The sequence below is a fragment of the Hemicordylus capensis genome, chromosome 1, assembly GCF_027244095.1.
Source record: "Hemicordylus capensis ecotype Gifberg chromosome 1, rHemCap1.1.pri, whole genome shotgun sequence".
Taxonomy (NCBI): Eukaryota; Metazoa; Chordata; class Lepidosauria; order Squamata; family Cordylidae; genus Hemicordylus; species Hemicordylus capensis.
The window spans coordinates 133,452,707-133,478,293 of NC_069657.1; the positions used below are offsets into that span (position 1 = coordinate 133,452,707).

General features: G+C 44.5%; 1 protein-coding gene across 2 annotated transcripts in view; it reads right to left on the reverse strand.

Moving 5' to 3' along the window:
- The window catches only part of CD151 (CD151 molecule (Raph blood group)), a 53,449-nt gene that overhangs the window by 15,106 nt on the left and 12,756 nt on the right, over window positions 1-25,587 (reverse strand). For both annotated transcript variants that reach the window (XM_053308960.1, XM_053308963.1), the window contains exons 2-4: window positions 8,891-8,992; window positions 8,261-8,452; window positions 1,448-1,522 (exon numbers count right to left, since the gene is read on the reverse strand). In XM_053308960.1, the coding sequence (XP_053164935.1) occupies window positions 1,448-1,522; window positions 8,261-8,452; window positions 8,891-8,974 (351 nt within the window). In that variant the 5' untranslated portion in view covers window positions 8,975-8,992. The remainder of the gene's footprint in view (window positions 1-1,447; window positions 1,523-8,260; window positions 8,453-8,890; window positions 8,993-25,587) is intronic.

A 25,587-nucleotide genomic window follows, 5' to 3' on the forward strand; every position in this document is an offset into this window, starting at 1 on the left:
CATGCAGAGAAACTGAGACTTGCAAACCAAATGTGATTCAAACGGCAACAGCAAATCCCAACATGCCATGCACATGCACTCTCTCGGGCATCAAAACAGGCCATATATTCCCTAAGGCTTGGATTTCATCCTCCAGTCAGTGGACAGGCATAAGTGATGTAACATATTCGGCAACTTGCAGATTCCACACAGAACAGAGGTGGATCCTCTGTGAAAGAGGTAAGGGTACTTTTAGGGTCCTGCTTTTTTATTCCCATTGTGTGCAATTCTTCAGGAAGCATCAGCCCTGGAGGATATATGCTAATATATCCTCAAATCATGCCTTGTTAGGGACTGTGTCTGAGCCAGATGTCACCTGGCGTGGCCTCACACATTAACTCTGCCCCTCCCTCCCCCATGCCAACTCCTTCCTCCGTGACCTGGTTCATGGTAATCCCAGTTTTTTGCCATGATGCCCACATAGGGCAAATTATGGTTACTGCTAAATATAGTTTGGTTTATGATTCTGGTTTGAAGATAAGTTATAGTTAGCAGTAACCATAATTTGCCCCATGTGGACACCACAGCAACTGCGGTTACCATGAATGAAAAGGTGGAGGAGGAAGCTGGCTCACAGGAAAGGAGAAGAGAGAGTCTGTCAACCTACAGTAGGTTCCTGACGGCCAAACCCAAGCTGGATTAGTAGGAGCTATTGATAAGCAGGAGGTCCTGCAGCAACAATCATCCTTTGAGATCAAGGAAATAATTTTCAGACTGTTATTCTCTTGAAGAAGCAAGTGGACTGTTAGTCATTCCATTTCATATCATCATGTGAAGAAGAAAAGGCAACATACAGGCAGGAAATTTGTGTTCCAAGCACAGATGCAGCTAGCTGGATACTTTGTTAGAGGGTATTTTCACACATCATGAACCTGGCTCTGGATCAGCCCTATGCTGATCAATTTCATGCTGTATTAAATTGGCAAACAGAGAACAACAATCCCTTAAAAAAAAAAAAACAAGACAAACTGCTATAAACCTATGACTGTTTGGGCCAATTTGTTGCAAATGACTGCACCTAAACAGGGCTTTAAATAAAGCATATTTTAAATATTGAAGGAGAACACTGAGATACAAAAATAGGAACAGATGGGCTCACATCATAGCTTCGAATCAAACTCTCCAGCATTTGCACTCTGGGCCCACAACTCTATCGCACTATGGAGAGACATATACACACACACTTTTCAATGTATCAGTTTCTTAGTCACAATGGTGTAGTCAGTGCAGCTTTTTGTCCTATAATATATACGCGGCAGAAATAAGGACAGGACTGTGGGAAGAGAAAAGAGGCAGGGGGTGGGGAGAGAGAGAGTGTAGAAGCAACTTGTGGAAAGTGAAAGTTTGGCAAATACAGCCTGTCACACAGAGGGGGGTCATTTGCTAGTTCTTCATAATAGTTGCTTACCTGCTGGTAGTAGATATAGGCCAGGATTCCGGCAATTATCTCAAGCAGGAAAATGCACAGCAGCAATATAAAATACTGCAAAAACAAAATAAGAAAGCTGAAGCAAGGCATGATGTCATATGTGAAAAGCAGCCCTGGAAAATCAATTGCAAGTTATAAGGAAATGTTCAAAGCCTCTAACAAACAGATCCAGTTTCCTTAAGAGATGAAATGCATCAAAACAGGCTGCTGGCAAAACAAACCAAGTCAGGCTGCCAGTACTTTTGTGTGAACGAGCAACACAGAAAAGGAAAAGGTAACTGGTTGTGATCTGCTGGCACAACTGGAAATGAAGAGTCAAGTACTGGGAACCTGCTTTGCATTTAGGGTTCTAGCCAACTGTTCTACCTGGGGTTGAGAAGAAATTTTGTTCTAGGTTTCTGGCCTTCATGCTCTGTGATTATATGAAATCATCAGGAAAAATGCTACCATGAAGTCTGTGCAAAAGTTCATTTATCAATAAAAAGTCTACTAGACCAAAGCAACTCGGAAAACCTTAGAGTACAAGGAAGATCAGAGTTCTTATATTACTTGCACATGTATCCCATATTTCATCTAAGGAATACAGAGTAATATACATATGGCTCTTTAATAAAGGCTGCATTTTATTAAGTAACACTTTTTAGACAAAAAGTGCTTTCAGATTATTTTCTGAGTCCTGTGGTTAGCATACATATTAACCACTAAGACTGTGCAAAGCTTTGAGGCTCGAATCAAGGCCAAATCATCCTGATGGATTCGGGTTGAAGCTGGCTGGATCAGATCACTTCAATTCAGCTCCGACTCCCGCGCACATACTGGTTGTAAGTACAGGAGTGGAGACATTCTCCTTCTTAATTCTCTGTTGCTTTCAACAGCAAGGGAGCAGCATCTTCACTACTAAAAGGACTCCCAGAAGAGAGGGGTAGTTTCTTTCTCCCTGCAGTCCTGAGAAAGGCACAGAGAATCATAGTATTTTCAGGGGCTGCTGCAATGGTCACGTCCCCTGAAAAAAGTACAGTCCAATTTGCATCAGCCTTCTGAATCAAACTGAATTGAGCTGGAATGGTCAGCTGAAACACCGATTCAAATCAAGGGGCCATTTGGAACACCAAAGTGCCCTCCAATTCAAATCATGACTGCTTTGCACAGCCCTATTAATCACAGCCCCAAGAACCTGTTGTCAGGAAGGAGCTATGGCCACAGCTTTTGTATGGGTTTCACATCAGAACCCTGAACGGCCATGACTAATCAAGGCAGAGCCATTTCTATTATTAACCATCCATTAGCATGGTAACATAATCTGATGCAGCCACAAAAATAACACAGTCCACATATGAAGCAGTCTGATCAACATAAGAGGAGGCAAAAGGGCCATATAGTTCAGCATCCTGTTTCCCACAGTGGCCAACTAGATGCCTCCAGGAAGACCACAAGCAGGGTTTAGTCTCTTCTTGCTCTTGCCCCCCAGCAACTGAGGGGCATACTGCCTCTGAACATGGAGGTTTCATATAGTCATCATGGCCAATAACCACTGAAAGATCCATTCTCTACAAATCTGTCTAAACCTCTTTTAAAGCTCTGCAAATTCTGTAACTTCATTATGCATCGTGTGAAGAAGTACTTCCCCCCGCGTCTGTGCTGGATCTACTATTGATCATCATGACCCCCGCCTCCGCAAGCGATTCTCAGTCCAACCCTGAAGAAGTGGGACCAGCACCAGACCCAGGCCCAAGCCTGAGAGCGCCCGGGGCAGAGCCCTCCAAGACAGCATCCGTAGAGCCCAACACACATATACCCCGAAGCGACACCCTCAGAAACCAAGCCCCTGAAAGAGCTGGCTCCTCCCCTCTCTTCACCACCCCGCCCTTTATCTGCATGTCAGAGGCAGGTGAGGCAGGATCAACTGCAGGAGGAGGAGTGCCAGACTCCAGGCTAGAGGGCTGCCCCTTCCAGGCTGCTGCTCTCCAGACAGAGCTGGAGTTCAGCAGGGGTAGACTGAGCTAAGAGGGATTTAAGAGCTCACTCTGCCTCTGGCTGTTTACAGATCAGTGTGTCCCATGGACCTGTCTGTAGTGCCGCATCAACCCTGCCTTGTCTCATTACCTGCCAAACCTGGTGGGTTCTGTGCCATGGGACAGGACACCAGATTTCACTGGATGATCCTAGCCCTTTTCACACAATATGTTCAAGACACATACAACCTGTGTATAATGTACACACACACATGCAGATCTGTATACATGTACAGTTATTCATTGGAAGAGGAGAGCTGGTCTTGTGGTAGCAAGCATCACTTGTCCCCTTAGCTAAGCAGGGTCCACCCTGGTTGCATATGAATGGGAGACTTGATGTGTTAGCACTGTAATATATTCCCCTTAGGGGATGGAGCCGCTCTGGGAAGAGCAGAAGGTTCCAAGTTCCCTCTCTGGCATCTCCAAGATAGGGCTGAGAGAGATTCCTGCCTGCAACCTTGGAGAAGCCTCTGCCAGTTTGTGTAGACAATACTGAGCTAGATGGACCTATGGTCTGATTCAGTATATGGCAGCTTCCTATGTTCCTATTCAGACATTATGTTCAAAGCATGCATACTACCCTGCATTTTATGGGCCTATAGCCAGGTTCACTTTAAAGTGAACACATCTACATTCATCCACATGTACATGTGTCAAGACATCTGTTCACGCAGACAACAAAATGTCAGAGTAGGGCTCCCAATATCTAGTATTTTGAGAGAGAGAGAGAAATTCCTTTGCCTTACATTGAGTCATGTCCATCTAGCCCAGTATTGTCTCCTTTGAGTGGCCGTGGCTCTCTACGCTCTCAGATCCCTGTTTCCTTTCAGCTGAAGAGCCAGGAGATTGAATCTTGGACCTCCTAGATACTAGGACTGTGTGCTGCTACTGAACTATGGCCCCTCCCCAATAGTTTTCACAGCTGCGATTCCTACTTTGCTCTTGCCGGAGCCACTTGTCTTGAAATGCAACTCCTTCCACTGACATCATTAGGAACTCATCACAAGCTTGTTAGGTGACACTGGAATGCTTAATGGCTTGGGGCAGAGAGGATGTTGGAATAAGCAGGCTTCTTGTAGGGAGTGCTCTCTCAACTGGGCAAAAGCCAAGGACAAGCCTGAGGCAGCCCAGGGTCAGCTTCAGGAATTTTGGGCTGAACTGCCAGGCAGCTGTTTCAAAAGAAGAAAAACAGTGATTGCAACAAGGCAAGTGTCTGACTTCGCAGAGAAACATTTCTCTGCCCCAAACTACATGAAGATTCCTATAACCATTAACTGCCTATGAAGTCTGAACTTAACTGGGATTTTATATCTTCTAGAATCCATGATGGACTGCATTAATGAGTTTATCACTGATGCTTTGATATATAGGCACAGTGACTATGAATTTAGATATAGGAATTTAACATGTGTTTGGTTAAGAGAGCTGGTCTTGTGTTAGCAAGCATGAATTGTTCCCTTTACTAAGCAGCATCTGCCCTGGTTTGTATTTGAATGGGAGACTACATGTGAGCACCGTAAGGTATCCCCCTTAGGGGATGGGGCCACTCTAGGAAGAGCATCAGCATGCTTGCATGCAGAAGGTTTCAAGTTCCCTACCTGGAATCTTCAGAAAGGGCTGAGAGAGATTTCTGCCTGCAAGCTTGGAGAAGCCTGTCTGTGTGACAATATTTCCAGTCCGTGTAGACAACACTGAGCTAGATGGACCAATGGTCTGATTCCGTAAAGGCAGAGGAGAGCTGCTCTTGTGGTAGCAAGCATGACTTGTCCCCTTAGTTAAGCAGGGTCTGCCCTGGTTGCATATGAATGGGAGACTAGAAGTGTGAGCACTGTAAGATATTCCCCTCAGGGGATGGAGCTGCTCTGGGAAGAGCAGAAAGGTTCAAGTTCCCTCCATGGTTTCTCCAAGATAGGGCTGAGAGAGATTCCTGCCTGCAACCTTGGAGAAACCACTGCCAGTCCGTGAAAACAATCCTGAGCTAGACAAACCAAAGGTCTGACTCAGTATATGGAAGCTTCCTAAGTTCCTAAGGCTATGGTGTGTGTGTGGCTACAATCACATACACTCACTCACTCCACTGTATCCTTCCATACATAATTACTAGGATACACTTTTTGTAATCCAATTAAACTTGGAGGCGGTATTTTCTTGGGTACTGGAGGAACTTTTATAGCTAGTTTGGAAGAGACAGGGGTGGGTCTTTGAGTGAACAGATTCAGTATCCCAAAGACTGGCAATAACCAGATTCATCACAGCTGTTCAAAGCCTTGCTTTGTAATGAAGAAGACTCTGCAGTATCTACTGGATCTGTTTCTCTTTTTCAGTCTCTGCTGAACTCTGCAGCTGAGCAAGAGACACATCTAGTAAGTTTTCCTTTGCCAGCTAGGCTTCAGTCTGGGAGTACAATCTCAGTCATTCACATCCCACAAGCTCTCTGACGTCTCAAACCATCTGCATGCTTGGACAAGGTGTCTTTCATACCACAGGCATGAGTAACCTAGCAGAAGGCTGGCCAACCAAAGCCTGGAGTCTACATTAAATGCAAGATTAGAAAAGAGTAGGAGCACGCCTTAAAACAAGAGATTGCTTTTCTATTGTTAAAGACTGTTAATGCAATACAACTGACATCATCCCTCTGTCAGACGGATACAATAGGGGGAAAGAAACAACCAGTCAATGAGCTGGAAAGCCATTCCTTCCTGTGCTGTGTTCTCCTATTATCTCACTTGAAATTATACCTCCCCACCACTCCCCATACAAACACAGAAATTATGGTGGGGGGTGGGGTGGGGGTGGTTATACTCCAGCAGTGATTAGGACTGTCATTCTGATTTTAAAAAGCACATCTCTAGAGCTGTAGAATCACATTCCTTCCATTACAGCTCTTTGTTACTGTCATTTTATTCCATTTTGATTTGGCAGCCCTAAAGGAAATGTGATAGTCATGATTAGAAATAACAGAATGCCCAGGATTGGTGGATGGGAGACCAGCCATCCCTCTCCCTCTCCCACCAACCAACAAGTGAATAAGCTGCACCACACCCAAGTGAACTGAATAAATAATTACAGTTTTAGTTTTAATCTGGTTTAAATGGGGTTTTTATTTTATTTTAATGTAAACTGCCCTGTGCCACTTTAGGAAGGGTAGTATACAAATTGAATAAATAAATAACTAAATTTAAAAAGTGCACCTTGAGATATGAGTTGAGGCAGTATATAAATGTATGAAATAAAAAATGCAGTTCACAAGTCCTCACTGTTTAAGCGCCTATCCTTGGTTATAACACCTGATGCTACAAAAGAGGTGAGAACAAAGTGAGAGGCCACTGGGCAATGCAGGAAAGGTTCTAGAGGCCACAATTATGAAGGCATGTCTTCTAGTAGGGATGTGCATGGAACCGGCAGGGGCCAGTTCGAAGGCAGGGGTGGGACAACTTTAAGGGCGGGGGAGGGTGCACTTACCTCTCCCTCAACTACCGGGCGTGCGTGCACGTTGTGCTAGCTTGGGCGCATGCCCTTCATGCGCAACCGGCAATTCCGGCCACTTCCGGCCAAGGAGGGAACGGGGTGGCAGGGAGGTATGCTGCCGTCCCGACAGAGTCTTTAACAACAGAGCGCTGGCAGGAGGAAAGCAGAGGGAGGGGTAAGTGCCCCCTCCCCCTCCCTTAAAGTTGTCCCACCCCCACCTTCAAGCCTCCGAACTGCCCGGTGTTTGAACCTGTTTGGAGGCCCGTAAAAGCGCCTCTGAACATAGGTTTGTGCACATCCCTATCTTTTAGCTTTATAAGTATTATGATCATAAGCACCACATGCCCCCTCCCTGACTGCTGTTTGCCACAATGATCGACAAATGACCCTTTTACTGGACATTCCGTGCCAGAATATGGATACTTCGCGCAGCTAGGAATTGGTGCAGAGCCCTTTACTCTTGTTGCAAAGATGCCTTAGATATAAGCTAAGCTCCGGGTTGGCAGAAGGCTGGCTGGCCACAAAGTATTTGTTTTGTGTGTATTACTTAACTAAACTGGAGGCCAAAGTGACAGGAGACAATAGATCTGTCACAACCAGCCACTCAGGGGAGGGAAGAGGCGAACAAAGGGGGTTTTTTCCCCCCAAGAGACAATTATTAGTTTTCTGTGGCAAAATAACACAGAGGATAGTACCAAATTTTCCATCTGTAATTCCTGGCTTCGAAAGATAGAAGCAGAGAGAGAGAGAGAGAGAGAGAGAGAGAGAGAGAGAGAGAGAGAGAGAGAGAGAACTCTTTCACACAGTGAGCCTATTGTATTCATGCTAAAATAGCCTGGTATGGTCTACAGGCCATGTCAGTTCCAGTATCATCACATGCTCTCAGAAGCATTGTGTCTCATCTTATAAAAATAACTTCATTCATTATAATAACTGAAACATAAATAATAATAATATAATAAAATAATGTCATTAAGAGCTTTGTCCATACAGTACTGGCACATATCACAACAAAAGGTCACACAGCAAGGGCACAAAGAGGCCCACTTCACACATTACTGTTTTTACCCTACATCAGAAAAGCATGCTTGTTTTCATTCCACCAACACATACCTGGAGCAAAAATAGATTTTCACTCTTACATACTTAATATCAGAGGAAGAGTAAGTAACATGTGAACCATCTCTTTACTGGAATCTTTCCAACCTTCAAGTCTGCTTCTGTACCTTCACAAAGCAGGGAAATCTGGTCACAAGTACAGTTCTCCATGCTATTCCATACCTCAAAGTACTTTATTTAAAAGAAAACCCACCACTCTTAGCAGGTTCCGTTGCTCTCTGAAAGTGGCGCAGCAGCCCAAGATGCCAGTAATCATGACGACAACTCCTGCCACCACCAGGATGTAGGCTGTTGCCATGTATGTATTGGACTGCAGGAGGCTAATGTAATCACTCTTCTCAGCCAGGGTCCAGATGCCTACCGCCATCACAGCTCCACCTGCCAGCTTAGAAAGACAAAGAGAATGACACGCACATGGGTAAAAGTTTCCCCTTTTTACATAAGACAGCACCATCCAGGGGGACCATATATTGCTTAGTCAATCATGACTCAACAAGACCCAATCGAGGACCCCTTAATGGAGAGGCCTCTACTGATTTCAATGTCGACCTAGGCCTTTGCACACTCAAAAAAGTGCTATACAAATTCTAAGTATTATCAACTTTTAGCTTGGCTGTGCTGTTGAAAAATTTCAATTTACATCTGCTTATTCTGGGGCAGGTTGGCAGACAGACTTATCACACAGAAAAGTGAAAAAGGAAAAAAGGGAAACTATCCCCATTATCCCTCCTCTCCAAGATATCCCAAACTCCCAGCATGCAGCAAGGAGGCAGGTTTTTTTAAATTCAGGCAGTACACAAAATGGCCAGAGGTGGTACCTTACCCAGAAAAAGAAGTTGAAGATGAAGAGCAAGTATTTGAGACAGATGGTCCCACATGTCTCTTTGTTTTCATTGTATTCACGCATTGTCACAATTTAGCAGAACTGTGAAGAAGCAACAAGAGAAAGGAAAACAACTCATTAGAAACCTTTCCCTTTGTCACCTAATGTTCAACTATCCCCCTTTCCTTCTTCTGTGTTCAGTAACCATATGGTTGAATGTACCTCAACAAAGACACCTGGAGGAGGGGGAAAAAGTAAGACAAACTATCATAGACCTATCCTGATGGCATCAAAAAGCCCCAGGTTAGGTCTTATACCTAAGTGTAATACCTGAATGACTGATATTACAGTTACTCAATCACCATGACACAGGAACCTCTAGTGTCACATCCGCGAGAATTTTAACATCTAAGATATATGGGATATAAAGTTGAGCCTTCCCAGCTGATTTGGGGTCAGGATAGGGCAAAGTAATCCTCAAAATCCAGTTGACCACAGCCATGTAGGGCTTCATTAGTCATCATCAGAGTCGTGTGCTGTGCCAAGAAAACCATAAGAATCAATGCAAATATGGTCTTGCTCATATTTTCAAAACAAAGGATCTTGCTCATAGTTTCTTTGGTGGCAGAATTAGAAATAGCAACCCATTCCATCAGGGGTCCATATCACTGGGCAGCTACCCAGGGCCCACTATGATCTCCAAGACCACCTCTATGCCCATAGTCTTCATATGGTGGTGGCACTCTTTCTGGACCCACCGAGCAACCAAGATGATCAGGGGCCTAGAGCACCTTTCTTATGAGGCAAGGCTACAACACCTGGGGCTTTTTAGTTTAGAAAAAAGACTACTGCAGGGAGACCTGATAGAGGTCTATAAAATCATGCATGGTTTGGAGAAATTGGAGAGAAATTCTTTTTCCTCTCACACAACACTAGAACCAGGAGTCACTCCATGAAATTGATTGCCAGGAGGTCTAGGACCAACAAACGGAAGTACTTTTTCACACAACGCGTGATCCACTTGTGGAACTCTCTGCCACAGGATGTGGTGACAACCAACAACCTGGATGGCTTTAAGAGAGGTTTGGATAACTTCATGGAGGAGAGGTCCATCAATGGCTACTAGTCGGAGGGCTGTGGGCCACCTCCAGCCTCAAAGGCAGGATGCCTCTCAGTACCAGTTGCAGGGGAGTAATGGCAGGAGAGATGGCATGCCCTCAACTCCTGCCTGTGGCTTCCAGCAGCATCTGGTGGGCCACTGTGCAAAACAGGATGCTGGACTAGATGGGCCTTGGGCCTGATCCAGCAGGGCTGTTCTTATGTTCTTATGAGATGTGGGGGGAGGCCCGAAACATGGAGTCAGTTCTGTACTTGTGGATTTACTAAGTAACTGCAGCTTGCTCCACATATGCGTTTTCTTTTGCTTGCTCCCCCCATATTTATTTGGAAGTTATGCCATTTCTTGAGAAACGTTACAGTGAAAAACATGTCATGACAAGAACATGGCCATCTCCAAAACTGATTCATCTCCGTCTGTCCCTTTTGCCCAATTACACACAAAAAGATTTTCTTTTTCTCCTAAAAGATGTGACAGCATAGTTGGCAGCAGAGAGCATTTATAAGTGAAGGGTGAGGCTCTGAGATGACAGCATACATCCAAGATAGTATCTGGAAGAGAACGGCAGGGCTCCTTTCTTGGCTTCCTGACAACCCAGCCAGCATGAAAAATCACTACGCTCCACTGTCAAAAGACAAGAAGCAACTTCAGAGGCATCATTTTGTCCTAGAACATCTCACTCCCCACCTCCTATTTTTCCTATGGATTTATTGTCTATAAAACATGACATATTTAGTGTCCCAGGGAAAGGAGCCTTTTGTTTATCTATAGAATTGAACATATTATTCAGTGACAATAACCACTAAAGGAGACATCTGTGCGGCGACAAAAAAAACCAAAAAACAAAACCCAAACAGATTAACTGGCATGACTTTCCCCTAAGGAATTCCAAGGAGGCTGAGAGTTCTTTTTTAGAAATCCCAGCATCCAATCAGCACTACAATTCCCAGGAGTCCCCTGTAAGAAATTAAGCCAGCAATCCTGGTTTGAGAACAGTTTTAAAGCTGTAGCGCAAATATGGTCTAATACTTGAGCCCAGTCAGAACATTTGCGTTTAATTCTGAAAAGTCTGTATTTCTAATGCTTGTTCAGACCAAGGTACTTGGGGTGTGCACGGAACCGCGGAGCTGCGGTTCGGCACTGGGGTGGGGCGTTCCATTAAGGGCGGGGGGGGGGCTTTACTTACCCCTCCCGCGCTTTCCACCTTTGGCGCCGTAATTATTTAAAAAATCCCGGCGGCACGCCCGCTTCTATCTACGACGATGGCTCCTCCGTGTTTAAAAAATCGGGCGGGAGGATACTTCCCTGCCGCCCCCTTGAAGATCCTGCTGCTGCCGCCCCCTTGAAGCCCCCTTTTGCCCCCTTAAATCTCGCCCCGGACCCGACCGCTCTCTCTATAAACGGGCGGGCGGCAGGGGAATGTCCTCCCACCCCCCGCCCCACCGTCTGCAAAAGTCTTCTGGAAGCCTTCTGCGCGCGCACGCACAGAAGGCTTCCTAAAGACTTTTGCAGCCCGGCAGGGAATTTAAAATGATACAATTTTAAATGATATTTTAAAATGATACATGTGTTATTATGTATTCAGCTCACTTCTCCTGATGAAGTCCTGTTCAAGCAGGAGGAAACAGGTTAAAATTACCTAGGATACCTGTTGGGTATTTTTTTTGGACAAGGAGCATCTATCAGAAGGAGCAACATTTGTACATGGAGCTACCTTCAGAATAAGAACTTGCAAAGACAAAAGATCTGGAAGAATTATGAGTAATAATTGGAGCAACAACTTGAACACAGAACCAGCAAGAGAAAAGATCTGGAAGGACTATATGTCTACATGTAATAGGACCATGGACATAATTGACCTTCAGCTACACTTTTGGGGGGTCTAGAACACAAATAATTTCTTTAGCAATTTGTGTGTTTCATTTATGTAAGTTGTGTGTGTGAATAGACTCTTATACACAGTATATATACCATCCTGTATATGTTTTTGTTCTCTGGCCCGTGTATCCTCAATTCTTTCATTCACTACTTGACCAAAGGTCAACATCCATTTTAAGAGATCCAGAAAGAACTCCCCCACCACACACACACTCTCACAAATCTTACAGCAGTCCAGCTACCCACAATCCTCTCCTACCTGCTGTACTCTATCAGAGTCTCATTCTGTTCTTTGCAGCAGGCTGGAAAAGGACATGATTTGCTGGAATGCTTCAGGATCACTACAGTAGAAGCCACATCTGGGGTACATTAGGTATCATCCCAGGACAGCAAGTTAGGAACTAAACGAATCAGTTCCTTCAGACCTTGCATGAATGCACTACCAATGGAAGATTGGCACCACCATACTGTAGGAGGGGAGGATGACAACAATGGAACAGGATACTCAAGGCAACTGCTACCAGCTAATTTAAAATTTTTCCATTTAAAGACTGCACTCATTGAATGAAAATACTAACATCGCCCTGTTATTTTTCTCTTCTCAGTGAGGGGCACCCATTAAAACAAAACACCATTTAGCACATGCTTAGCAGATATGGAAAGTTTGGCCAGGCTTCTGTGCATGATATAATAGCTGTATTTTGAGGTTTCTGGTTCTGATTAATGCCACATTAAACTGGTTTATTGGCTAATTCCCTTTATCACATGTTCACCCATTAATGCCGTAAGACTAACAAGGGATTCTTGAAGCATCATTAGATGCGTTTTCTAATCATTCATTACAGGTCTGCAGATAAAGCAAGTAAAACTATGACAAGACACTAAAGGAGGACTCTTTTCTTCATTTTAAATGTTGTAGACAGAGAGCGGGAGGTCGTTTATGAAGCATAGTGATTTATGCAGGGCTGATGGCCAGTGAAGCACAGAACAATCGTTTCTGTCTCCAGTTGTCCTGGCCAGGAGCAGTATCTCATGGGGAACAACAAGACTGCTCTTGCATTTCAATGGGAAACTGAGAAAAATAGTGCTGGGAATTAAAGATCCTATGCGGACCACCCTGTTCCACTGAATACAGCCTTTCCTTTGCCATCAGTCAGGCTTCTCCACAGTGTCATGGAGGTAAAAATTAACTGTATTTCTTTAGGAGTAGACACCAGAGCTCTGCACCTTTAAAAAACAACAGAATTCTGCATTAATTATTAGCAATATTATTAAAAATGTGTATATACTGGTTTTCAACAAATAAAAAGTTCTCAAAGTAATTACCATAGCAAAAGGTAAGAGAAAATGGTTCCCTGCCCCAAAAGGGCTCACAAAGAAAAGAAAAACCCACAAAGGAGACACCAGCAACAGCCACTGGGACAGCTGGTCTTAATTGGGACAGTTGCTGTTCTGCCCCACAGAATCATTATGGGTGACAATACAAGGACTGAAAGGCTATTGCCCTCCAGATTAAAATGCTGAGAGTGACCTGGAATTGGAGAAGCAAATCAAAGAGGCATCAAAGAGCGACAGAGCTGTAATAATGGGTGACTTCAGTTACCCTCACATAGACTGGGCAAATTCAAGTCCGTGCTATCCCCTGCTAACTGAGCAAAGAGAAACATTTTTTTAAATGGAGATTCTCTTTATTTAGCAAGGGGAGACTTCAGCTGTTCTGGAGGGCAGATTTTGAGGGATCCCCTTGGAGGAACATTTGTGCCCATGTGGAGCTGCTGAGGTGGAAACATTAACACATATTTTGTTTAACTGCCCTTTTTATGATATTGCCCATTCCATTCAAATCACCCCCTACCAAAAGAAACATTTGAATTGGTCTGAGGAACATTTTATTGTTTATTTTTTAGGAGATAAGCATGAAGGATTTACTCATAGGATTGCTTGTTTTTGTTCGGAGGCATGTAAAATAAGGTGTCTGCAAACTGGTTTTTAAATTTTTACTTATGTTATTGTATTGTACTGTATTGTCCTTTGTTGTAGTGTTTATTTGGTCGTTGACCATAAATAAATGAATCCATTCATTTAGCAAGGGGAGAGCAACTGGCCCTATCCAACCCCAGCACAGCATCCCTCCAGTGGCTATTGCTGCTGTCTACCTTATGTTTCTTTTTTATATTGTGAGCCCTTTGGGGACAGGGAGCCATTTTATTTATATCTATGCAAACAGCTTTGGAGACTTTTGTTGAAAAGTGGTATATAAATAGTTGTCCTATTGGTATTCAAGTGTGGGTATTGAAAGAGGCCAAATTTCTAGATGTGCTAAATGACTGTGCCTTAAAACAGTTGGTCACGGAACCAACCAGAGAGAAGCCAACCTTGGACTTAATCCTGAGTGGTGCCCAGGACCTGGTGTGAGATGTCAGAGTTGAAGAACCATTGGGGAATAGTGACCATAGTGTGATCCAATTCAACTTATATGTGAATGGTGTTGGGCTTCAGAAGAAGAAACTTCTCGAAAAGGGGACTGATAAAAAGGAAGCTGAAAGGGAAAGTCAGGAGGCTCAAATCACTCCGGAAAGCATGGGATTTATTTAAAACCACAATAATAGAAGCTAAGTTGGAATGTATACCAAGAAGGAGGAAAGGTACCACCAAGTTCTGGAGGAGACCAGTATGGCTGACAAGAAGAGTCGAGGAAACTATAAAAAGGAAGAAGTATTTATTCAGAAAATGGAAGACCTACCCAAATGAAGAGAACAAGAAAGAACATAAACTCTGGCAAAAGAAATGTAAGGAGTCAATAAAAAGAGGGTTTGAGAAGAATATAGCTAGAAGTGTCAAGGGGCATAACAAAAACTTATTTAAACATATCAGAAGCAGAAAACCTGAGGGAGGCGATTGGTCCCTTAGATTATGAGGGTGTGAAAGGGATTATTCAGGAGGATAAAGAGGAAATTGCAAAGAAACTGAATGAGTTCTTTGCATCTGCCTTCATGGCAGAGGATGCCGTTACTGACCATATACTCACTCCAGAACTGAGCTTCCCAGGCTTGGAGGCTGAAGAACTGGGCCAATTTGAGGTGAGGAGAGGGGATGTTCTAAATCATCTTGGAAAACTAAAAATTGACAGATCACCAGGGTCAGATGGCATCCATCCAAGAGTTCTGAAGGTAGGAATACATGTACAGTTTTCACAATGGAGGGAAGTAAGCAGTGGGGTCCCCTAGGGATCTGTACTGGGACCAGTGCTCTTTAAGTTGTTCATAAGTGATCTAGAAGTTAGGGTAAGAAGCGAAGTGGCCAAATTTGCAGATGAAACTATTATTTATTTGTTTGTTTGTTTGTTTGTTTAGATTTGCTTGTTTGTTTCTATACCGCATGATATGTGCAGCATCTCTATTTAGGCTAGTGAAATTCAAAACAGATTGTGAGGAGCTCCAAAATGATCTATCCAAACCGAGTGAGTGGGTTACAAAATGGCAAAGGCAGTTTTGCAAATACAAAATGTAAGCAAGCATAATTCCAAGGAAAGAAACAGAGGTTGAAGCCACCAGATGAAAATCACACTCAGCCTCCCAGCTTGCAAGGCAAAGAAATTAGGAAACAAGTTCCCAAAAGGAAGACGAGAACCCCTCTCACTGCAGCGGGTGGGGTAGCTCATTCTTGGATCAAAGTTTTGGCCTGGGCATAAAACAGTATGTGCAAGGGCAGGTTCTTTGTGTAATCCTTAGCACGGCACTGGAGTCATTCCCTTCTGTGCACGCCTAAGGCTACAGGCAGAAGAATCACAAGAGCTGAAAGAGATCACAGAGGTCAGCTTGTCTGTCCCCACAGTGAGAGACAATACTGAGCAGACCAACTCGCAGTCGTGCCCTAAGCAGAGAACAGGTGCTCCCCAGACTGTTTATGCAGTGTTGAAAGACTGCAGTGCTCTGAAAGGGGTCCCAACCACCCACCCCACCCCCACCCACCCACCCCTCTCTGATCTTTCCGTCTGGACAGCCTCTGTTTCATTCCAAGACATTCTGTTCCCATTTAACATACAAGGGCTGAGACAGAAGCTAAGTGGTACAAGATCATACAAAACACAACATGCAGAATTCTCTGGGACTGTTGATATATATCTCAAGCTGGTGTTATTAGCAAGATTGCAAAAATCCTGGAGGCAATATTTTCTTGTTATTTAAAAAGATGTTCATATAAGACTTGGAAGAGATTACTGGTTGGCTCATCACAGTTACTAAAGCTTAGTTCCCCTCCTAATGGTAATCACCAGACAGGTCTTGTTGGTTCCTCATTCACCAAGTGAGTGAGGTTAAAGGAAAAAGTGATGGGCCTGAAGGGAACATCCCAGCGCTGGCTACATGGAACCTACATCTAGCATAAGCAGACCTAAATGAGTGGTTAGACTAGTACCACAGACATGTGCAATAATTTAGAAGTGACAACCACTAAAACAAGAAACACACTAGTTCATGGGAGGCAAGAGACAGGAGGTGAAGGGGCAAGGAAAGCCTCCCTCACTGGGGTGTGGCCACCAAGAAAGCATCACAACCCAATGCACTTCTGATGCTGGTAGGACATGCAAGCAGAGAGCCTTTGCAGAAGACATGCTTCTTTTTAGATTGTGAGCCCTTTGGGGACAGGGGACCATCTTATTTATTTATTATTTATTTTTCTATGTAAACTGCTTTGAGAATTTTGTTGAAGAGCAGTATATAAAGCAGTATATGAAGAGCAATATATATATCCGTAGTAGTAAATAAGCAGATTTACTGAAAGCCACACATACAGAGCTCTTCACAGGGGTAGCACGGATTTTGGACCAGCACTGCACTCAACTACACCACACTGACACTTGAGTCACTTACACTGTATTCCCTTCAGGAATTCTTTGTCAGTTAATCACAAGCATGCATCTACTCTGCAAAGTCATATAATTAGTCATATAATTATAGACTATAGACATTTGTTTAGTTACACACACCTTACCCAAGACACTCGCCTCTACTTGTACAGCAGGAACAAAAAAGCTGGTCCTGAAGCTATTTCTGTTTCACCTACCTTGAGGTTAGATCTAAACACAAACTGGAGCTTAAGAAGCAAAGGCTAAGCAATTTGAATATTTCAGTAGCCCTTGAGAAGACAGAGGCAGCAGGACAAAACAATAATGGAAGTAGAAAAAACAGCAAAGCCATGTTCACTCTTCTTCCACTCCCAGGACCTGTGAATTCATATTTTTCCAGCCTTGGAGTTTAGTACTTTTCTCATCCTCTCTAATAAAAGCCTTGGTGTCCATCCGTGGACACCAAGGCGTGTGTCCGTGCCTCCCTGGGCTGTTCTGGGCATGCGCTCCGCGCATGCCCAGAACACGCCGAGGGAGACACAACCGCGGCAACCAGGCGGCCATGATGACCGAGAGAAGGAGAAGCGGCGTTCCGAGAAGAAGCGGCCGCCGCTGCCGGGCAGGGGGAGGAACAGCGGCAGGCCGAGCGGCGGCCAGGAGCGGCAGCAGAGACCACGAGCGGTGGCAGAGGGCTCTTAAGCCCCGCCGCCGGGGGTACCGGGGCTGGCCGAGCGGCTCGGCGGGGTGGCTGCGGAGGCCAGGAGCGGCGGCCAGGAGCAGCAGCAGAGGCCACGAGCGGCAGCGGAGGGCTCTTAAGCCCAGCCGCCGGGGGTACTGGAGCTGGACGAACGGCTCTGCGGGGTGGCTGTCTCGGGACGAGCAGCCGGCGGCAGCAGCAGCACCCAGACTCCGGAGGACGGGCAGGGAGGGAGGGAAAGATGGAGGAGGGAGCCCGCCAGGTGGGCGGAAAAGGAAGGCGAGCGGCAGAACTCTCCCCTACTAGCGCCCGTTATTTAAACGGGCTTGAAAACACTTGTCACTATATAGTTGTTCAACAGTGGTCTTTAAAATGGGATGCAACCTATGTTCTAGTCTAAAATTCTCCTACGTAACAGCCTAGAAGGATCCACAGGCACGAGTCTGGGAATGGAACCCAATCAGTCATCTGTATCACACCTTCTTTGTGCAAGCCCTTCCCAAAACACCTCAACTGGGCACCAGGTTATAAAAATTAATCATCTCATGAAAGAACAGGTAATAATTTGTATTTATATTCACATATGTATCTGCCTTATGCCAAATCAGACCACTGGTCCATCCAGTCAAGTACCATCTATTCTGACTGGCAGGACCCCTCCAGGCTCTCAGGCAGAGGTTTATTCCCATTCCTTCTACCCTAGATCTTTTCCTGGAACCTTCTGCACGCAGAATGTATGCTTCGACACACAGAGATACCTTTCCTCCTCCTGCCTATTGACCACTCCACTCCTGTCTCCAAACAAATACAGCACTGATTCATGCCAATATTATCCAAACTTGCTTTTCAATCTGGACAGAATCTTTAAATTATTTCAGTGAGCCCACATTAAAAAGCTCTTGTCAGAGCAATCAAAATGGCAAGGCAATGCCAAAACATAAAACAGGAAACATGAACAACTAGCTCTCATCTTTCTTCCACATGAAACCTTACGATCTCTCTGAGAAATCTCTGCAGAAAAAGAGAATTCCATAGCACAAAGTCACTTCCTTGCAAAGATTCTTGATAAATGTGATTCTCTCTCATGCAATTGACAAAGCTTGTGAGCCATGTTATCGGTGTCTCTAGGGCAGTGGGGGAGCATACCTACCTGTTAAGGGTAGCACCACAAGGTCCTGTCATTCCTTTGGAAATTTTTTAGGCCAATGAATTTGTTAATCTTTAAGATGCCATAACATGCCATAGTACTTTGTTGGTTTTGATTATTTTTAACTCCACTGAGTTAAAAATAATAAGCTGTTGATGTCACAAAGAAGTTTGCCTGAACAAGGTCTGGATGTTTTGAGCTATAGATAGAACAGAGGTTCTTTGCAGGCCAAAGACCAATGAAAATGGAATCGTCTGAAGAATCACACGGCTTCAGATATCCCATGGAGATTGCAGTTATTTATTTTATTTATTTAAAATATTTCTATACTGCCCAAAACTTGCATATCTGTTACCATATAATTACCATATAATGACCTACATATTATAAGAAAATAATTAGGAGAAGCTTCCATCTTTTTCTGGCTGAGGTACAGGCAGTACTTCTTATCAAGAGAAGAGCAGTTCACCGTCATATGAGGAGGCGCACCAACTGATCACCCGAACCCATCCAAGGTAACTACTCTAGAATCATGCAATACACTTGTGGCAAAGGAAGAAGCCAAACCCAAACCACCTTATCCATTTGGCTACCCAAAAGCATGCCATGCCTTTCTCAGCATACCATACTGGATAGTAATTTTATTTAAAATATATATAATTCTCCAAATGAAAAGGGAGCATACTTCTTTTTATTAAATGGAAAGTGAGCAAAACCAGCCAGCAACTGATCCTACACTTGTCAGGACGAGACAATGAGCTAATAAGAACTCTTTTTGTTTTGTTTCTTTTTCCCCTATGGGAGGCGCTTAAGTAAAATTATAGGACATTGCTATAAAAGGTGGGTGGGGGGAGGAGGAGCCAGGAAATTCTGCCACTCTTCACTTGCCAGATATTTTAGAAACCCATGCTAAAGGCAGCCACCACACCACTCCATCATGAGGTAAAGCAGTGACTAACACAGCATTCCAGGGAATAGTGTCCAAGTTGTTGGGACTAGTCCTCAACCTAGATCAGCTCAATGACTAAGAAGAGAGATCACATTGCAGAAAGGCACATGCCCCGAGCATTGCTGCCTACTTTCACCAGGCTCCAAATTTAGTCAGACATTTAGCTGTTCATTAACTTCTTTTGTGTTTATTTTATCTGGGCATGTGAAATCCCATTCTACACCCCGCTTCAGTTTCATTTTGTTTAAAAAACTCCTTGGCCAACATTTCTGTATAATGGCACCTTCCATCAGAGCAAATCTGTGGGTTTAAGAAAGAGATTCTCTTTTCTTTTATTCCAGCAACATGCTTGTGCTTTTATTCCAGCAACATACTTGTGAGCCATACTATCAGTGTCTCTAGGGCAGCTGGGGAGCAGACCTACCCATTTAGAGTAGAACCACAAGGTCCTGACATTTCTGTGGAGATTTTTTAAGGCCAAGAAAATATGCTGAAAATAGATTATAATCCTATCTCCACTTTAACACGCACATTAATTTGCTTCGTAGATAGATAGATGGATGGATGATACACACAGCAGATTGTCATATACCCCTTTCTCCAATCTGGTGTGGAGGAATGTGCAGGAAAGCACTCCCCCTCTTGTCTCCACAATTTCCTCAGTGTTCTCTGTTTCAAACCCCTGTTTCCAATTGGATGTATCTGGCAAGAAATTGGGTGGGTGGGTGAATGTCTGCAAAAATCTGCTTAACTTCTGCAGATTCACATCTTATACTGTGACTTTATCTCACAGTTACCTGTTTAGTGTCCATTGCTTTACGTATCCTCTCGAAATACCCAGATTAAACACACTTCTATTAAAATTGGAAGAAATATATCCAAGTAATAATGAAGTCTTCTTCACAATACTTGCCAATCCTATTGCACAGAGAGAGAGTTCCTGATAGAAGACATGGAACACAGGACCAGGACATCTGGGTTCAGTTCTTGGTTCTGATATAACTCCAGGGAAATAGCTTCACACTCTGTGCTTCAGTTTTCCTATACAGTATGTAAACCTGAATAAATTGTTCATTTCTTTAATTCAAGTCTTGTTTTTGTCAGCTTAGAGCATGGGTATTAATTGTGTGACGAATGAACCCTAAATGATGACTAGCTTGCATGAATGAGCCATCATAGAATCTAAAAGCAATTTTCATTTATCACCCCAACCCAAACACAATACTTTTCAATGGAGTTGATTCACACAATCAGATACGAGTCATTAAGCATTAAATAATTTAAGTAATGAGAAATCAAGCCATGTGCGTGCTTGTGAAAACCAGCTCAGAATGAGAAGCATCACTTCTCTTGTCACTACTACTTAAGCTACCAGATTTCTTTTGATTATTTGTGTTGTACATATACAAGGCCAAAACAAAAACAAAACACTTAACAACAACCCAACCCAAAAATTTTAAAATTTGTGGCAAAAATCAATCCTTAGAAGCCCAGAAGAAACAAACCAACACACAAACTATGGAAGTTATAGAGAATCAAAGCTTAAACTGACTGGAATTGTAGTCTTCTAAACTCCTTGCCAGCAACCAACTTTCTTAGAGGGCTGCTCTGTGAATGGAATCGGGGTGAAGGACCAAGGACCAAAACCCACCCCCAAAGTGGTCAGCTCACAAAGACCCTCTGCCATAGATGCTACTCCTTCCCACACCACTCTTACCTCTGGAGCAGTAACTGAAAGGCCATACAGTACCCCCTTTCAGTGAGCCAGATTTGGCCCTGGGGCCTTCAGTTGCTGATCGCTGTTCTAAATCCATAAATAAATGGCACTCTGATCCAGCAGAAGGAATGGTTTTATTTCACAATCTACAGATATTTAAGAGAGACCTCACCTGGAAAGCACTCTCTTTGGGCAACTGTTCAGCTAATGAGAAGCAAACTCATGGGAGAGGAGAGCTGATCTTGTGGTAGCAAGCTTGTCCCCATAGCTAAGCAGGGCCTGCCCTGGTTGCATCTGAATGGGAGACTTGATGTGTGAGCACTGCAAGATATTCCCCTCAGGGGATGAAGCCACTCTGGGAAGAGCAGAAGGTTTCAAGTTCCCTCCCTGGCTTCTCCAAGATAGGACAAGATTTTTTTATTGAACCAACAATAGGGCTGAGAGAGATTCTTGCCTGCAACCTTGGAGAAGCCACTGCCAGTCTGTGAAGACAATAATGAGCTAGACAGACCAGTGGTCTGACTCAATATATGGCAGTTTCCTATGTTCCTGTGTTCCTAAACTCTGAAATAAAAAATTGTTTTAATATGACAGCTTTAGAAAAAGCCTTTCAAAATCAGAAGCCATACTATTTGTTTTTCTGTGTGTTTTAAAAATCTTTTGAGTGAGGGAAACATTCAATATTGTCTGTTGAATCCACTCCAATAGCATTGCTGTATAGAAAGAGAGATAGTATCCTCGAAAGAGACAGTTGACTCTGTTGTGTTTATATTGGAAAGGCGGCCTCTGAGATGGCTCTAAAAGCATGATTGATGGAAGCGCTACTGCATGGAACAACTTCATCTTAAATAAAGCTTCTTTCATTCTAAGAGCACTTTACACCATTGATATACAGGAGCCACTTCAACAGCCTTTGAGATGAAAGGGGAAACAAGAGGTGGGAGGAAAGAGAGAGACTAGCATCTTTCAGTGAAATGTCAAGACCCAATCCCTAGAAGCTGACAAAGAGTGTTTTAATCCAGCCTAATTTTGTTAAACCCAATCTAACCACAGTCTCTTTCATGCTTAAAACAACTTTCATTCTAGTAACTCTGGGGTGTTTTTAAAAAAAACAAAAACAAAAAAACCCTTGCTGTGAGAAGGTGTAATTTCGGTCCATTTATTTTAGGTATTTATTTATTATTCAATTTGAGTAATGAGCCCATGGGCTCCTGTCTCCCCTGACCTCCTGTCTCCCCTGACTTACACAGCTGGGAATCCAAGTTCATTTAAACTACAACTCTGTGATTTGTACAAAGCCAGGAACTGTAGTTTAACGCTGGCTTACAAAACAGGATGTTGCTATTCCAGAGTTTAAAGTTAGTTTGGCATTCTGGGTTGTATCCCAGAGTTAAACCACAGTTCCCAGCTTTGCACAAGCAACAGTCTCAACAAACTAGCATACCAGCAATGGTGCCAAGGAGGTAAGGGGAGGAATAGGAGTGAACGTATGGGCTCAGAAGCCTATGTGAAATTTTTATTTGAATAATTTAAGTGTATCTCTCTGGGCTTGGCCACAAGCTCAGAAGAGACACTTTGGTTCAGAAGATAATGTCTTCTCAGGTATTTACTCTGAAGACTTCCAAGAAAACAATCTGATCCTTACTATTCCCCTCCAAACAGTTTATAAGGACTCACCACAAATCAAAGAAAGGATGCTGCAGAAATACGGTAATTCAGCCAGCTGAAAGTGCTCAGACTTCCAGTGAAATCTGAGGACCCTGTCCAATCTAATACAATTATTTGTATACCCCTACTATGGCTTGACTACCAAGCCAGAGGATGCTGGTTCAAACACCTATATTGGGCAGCAGCGATATAGGAAGATGCTGAAAGGCATCATCTCATACTGCATTGGAGATGGCAGTGGTAAACCCCTCCTGTATTCTACCAAAGAGAACCACAGGGCTCTGTGGTCACCAGGAGTCAGACGGCATACTTTACCTTTACTATGGTCAGAGCTGTTTATTTTATTTTATTACATTTTCTATCCCGCTCTTCCTCCAAGGAGCCCAGAGCAGTGTACTACATACTTAGGTTTCCCCTGCTAACTTGGCAAAGAGGCACCTTGTAATGTGGTGATTCTCTTTACTGAGCAGGGGGAGAGTAACTGGCCCTCTCCACCCCCAGCACAGTACCTCCAGTGACAGTACCTTACGTTTCTTTTTAGACTGTGAGCCTTTTGGGTTCAATCTTATTTATTTACTAGTATTTTTCAGCCCGTTGTAATAACGGGAGCTAGGTTTTTTTTACCCCCCACCTGATTAAGGGCCAAAACTCCCGCCCGCCCTCCCAGCTGCCCGATTTCTCCTCTGCGCCCCCCCCCACATGATTAAGGGCCAAATCGGCCCATGTAAATGCCGCCGCCCGCCCGCCCTCCCAACTGCCGAGTCCTCCATACCCCGGCCCGCATCAGTCGGGCGATGGAAGTCCTTAATTTGAGAGGAAGAGAGGAGCTCGCAAGCAGAGCTCCTCTCTCTGCAAAGCCTCTTCCCGAACTGGCGCTTTGGGAGCAAAGGACTCCTATTGCGTCCTTTGCGTCCATAGCGCCAGTTCGGGCAGAACCTTTGCACAGAGAGGAGCTCTGTTTGCGAGCTCCTCTCTCCCTCTAAAATTAAGGACTTTCATCGCCCGACGGACGCGGGCCGGGGTAAGGAGGACTCGGCAGTTGGGAGGGTGGTCGGCGGCCGCGGCAGCAATTTTTTTAACCACGGCAACGATTGGGGCAAAATGGCCGCCCGTGGGGCCGGGAGAGGAAGTGCGGCCGCCAGCGGGCCCAGTCCTTTCCAGTCCGCCCCGCCGCGGCCAGTCGCCCCGCCGTTGCCCCCGTCCCCTCTTGCCGAAGCCGCGGCTTCGCCGCCGCCTCAGCCACACTTCCGCCACCACTGCCATCGGGGCCAGTTGCCCCGCCGCGGCCACCGCCACCTCTGGCCAAGGCTCCGCCGCCGCCTCGCCCGCACTCTCCTCCCGGCATTGGCGGCGGCCGCTTCTCCTTCTCCCGGCCCCAACATGGCCGCCTGGTGTCGGCGGCCGTGTCTCCCTTGGACTGTTCTGGGCCTGCGCTTCGCGCAGGCCCAGAACAGCCCAGGAAGACACGGCCGCAGATCCCCAACATTCGAAAGGCACGGACACTCACTTAGCTCTTTATTAGAAAGGATTATTTCTCTGTGTAAACTGCTCTGAGTCATTTTTGGAAGGGCGGTATAGAAATTGAATGAATGAATCAGTTAAGTTTCTCCTCACAACAACCCTGTGAAGTAGATTAGGCTGAGAGAGAAGTGACTGGCTCAGAGTCACCCAGTTTACTTTCTTTTCATTGGACCTCTCACCTAGTCAAGAGTATTGTATGCAACCAGCCCCCACACCCAGCCCCAATTTCCCAGATTTTGTTATGTTCTACTACAGCAACCTGCAGGATGTCTGCGGGGGTGGGTTGTTTTGTTTTTCTGTATCCATGTTGCAAACTCCCTAACATTTAGTTATTAGCCTATGTTACTTCACTACCTGTTTGTTTTACTCATGAAATTTCCCCTCGGACAGCTTCTGACTCACAAACTTTTGTAAGGTCACTTTTGAGGGCAAGAGGCCTAGATTTCTATCCAAGCAAATGCAAAGTTTGGTCAAGTCAAAGCTCTCCTTATCAATACTATAGCTTATATACTTCTAACAACAGAACTTGTTGCAAGAAAATCTCCAACACCTATCTATGGTGAGTTGCTCATCTGAATGTAGCCCTTGACGTTTTATCGGCAGTTCCTACTTGCAGGCTTATAATTTAAGAAGACACACACAAGACACAAAGAAAGTGGTTGGGAAGAGAAAAGAACAGAGGAAGCAAACTGTACAAAGAAGGCCTGAGCAAATAAAAATGATGAGCCATTAAGCATTTCTTGAGAATGCCAACTGCTAGAGCAAGGCAGATATTGGGGGAAGAGCAGAAAATTCCACTGATAAAAGGCAACCAATGGAGGGCCTGCTCCAAGAGCCATTGCCTTCAGAGGTGGTGGATTACAATGGGAGATAGGTAATAGTCAAGGCACATAGGAACCTCAGAGGAGCCATGCTGGATCAGGCCCAAGGCCTATCTAGTCCAGCACCCTGTTCTCTACTGGCCCACCAGCAGAAGATGAAGGCATGCCCCCTCTCCTGCTGTTACACAGGAAGCTGCCTTATACCGAGTCAGACCACTGGTCCATCTAGCTCAGTATTGTCTACACAGACTGACAAGGGCTTCTCCAAGGTTGTAGGCAAGAGTCTCTAAACTACTAAATTTATCAGCAAGTTATTTTTATTTTTTTGTTTTATTT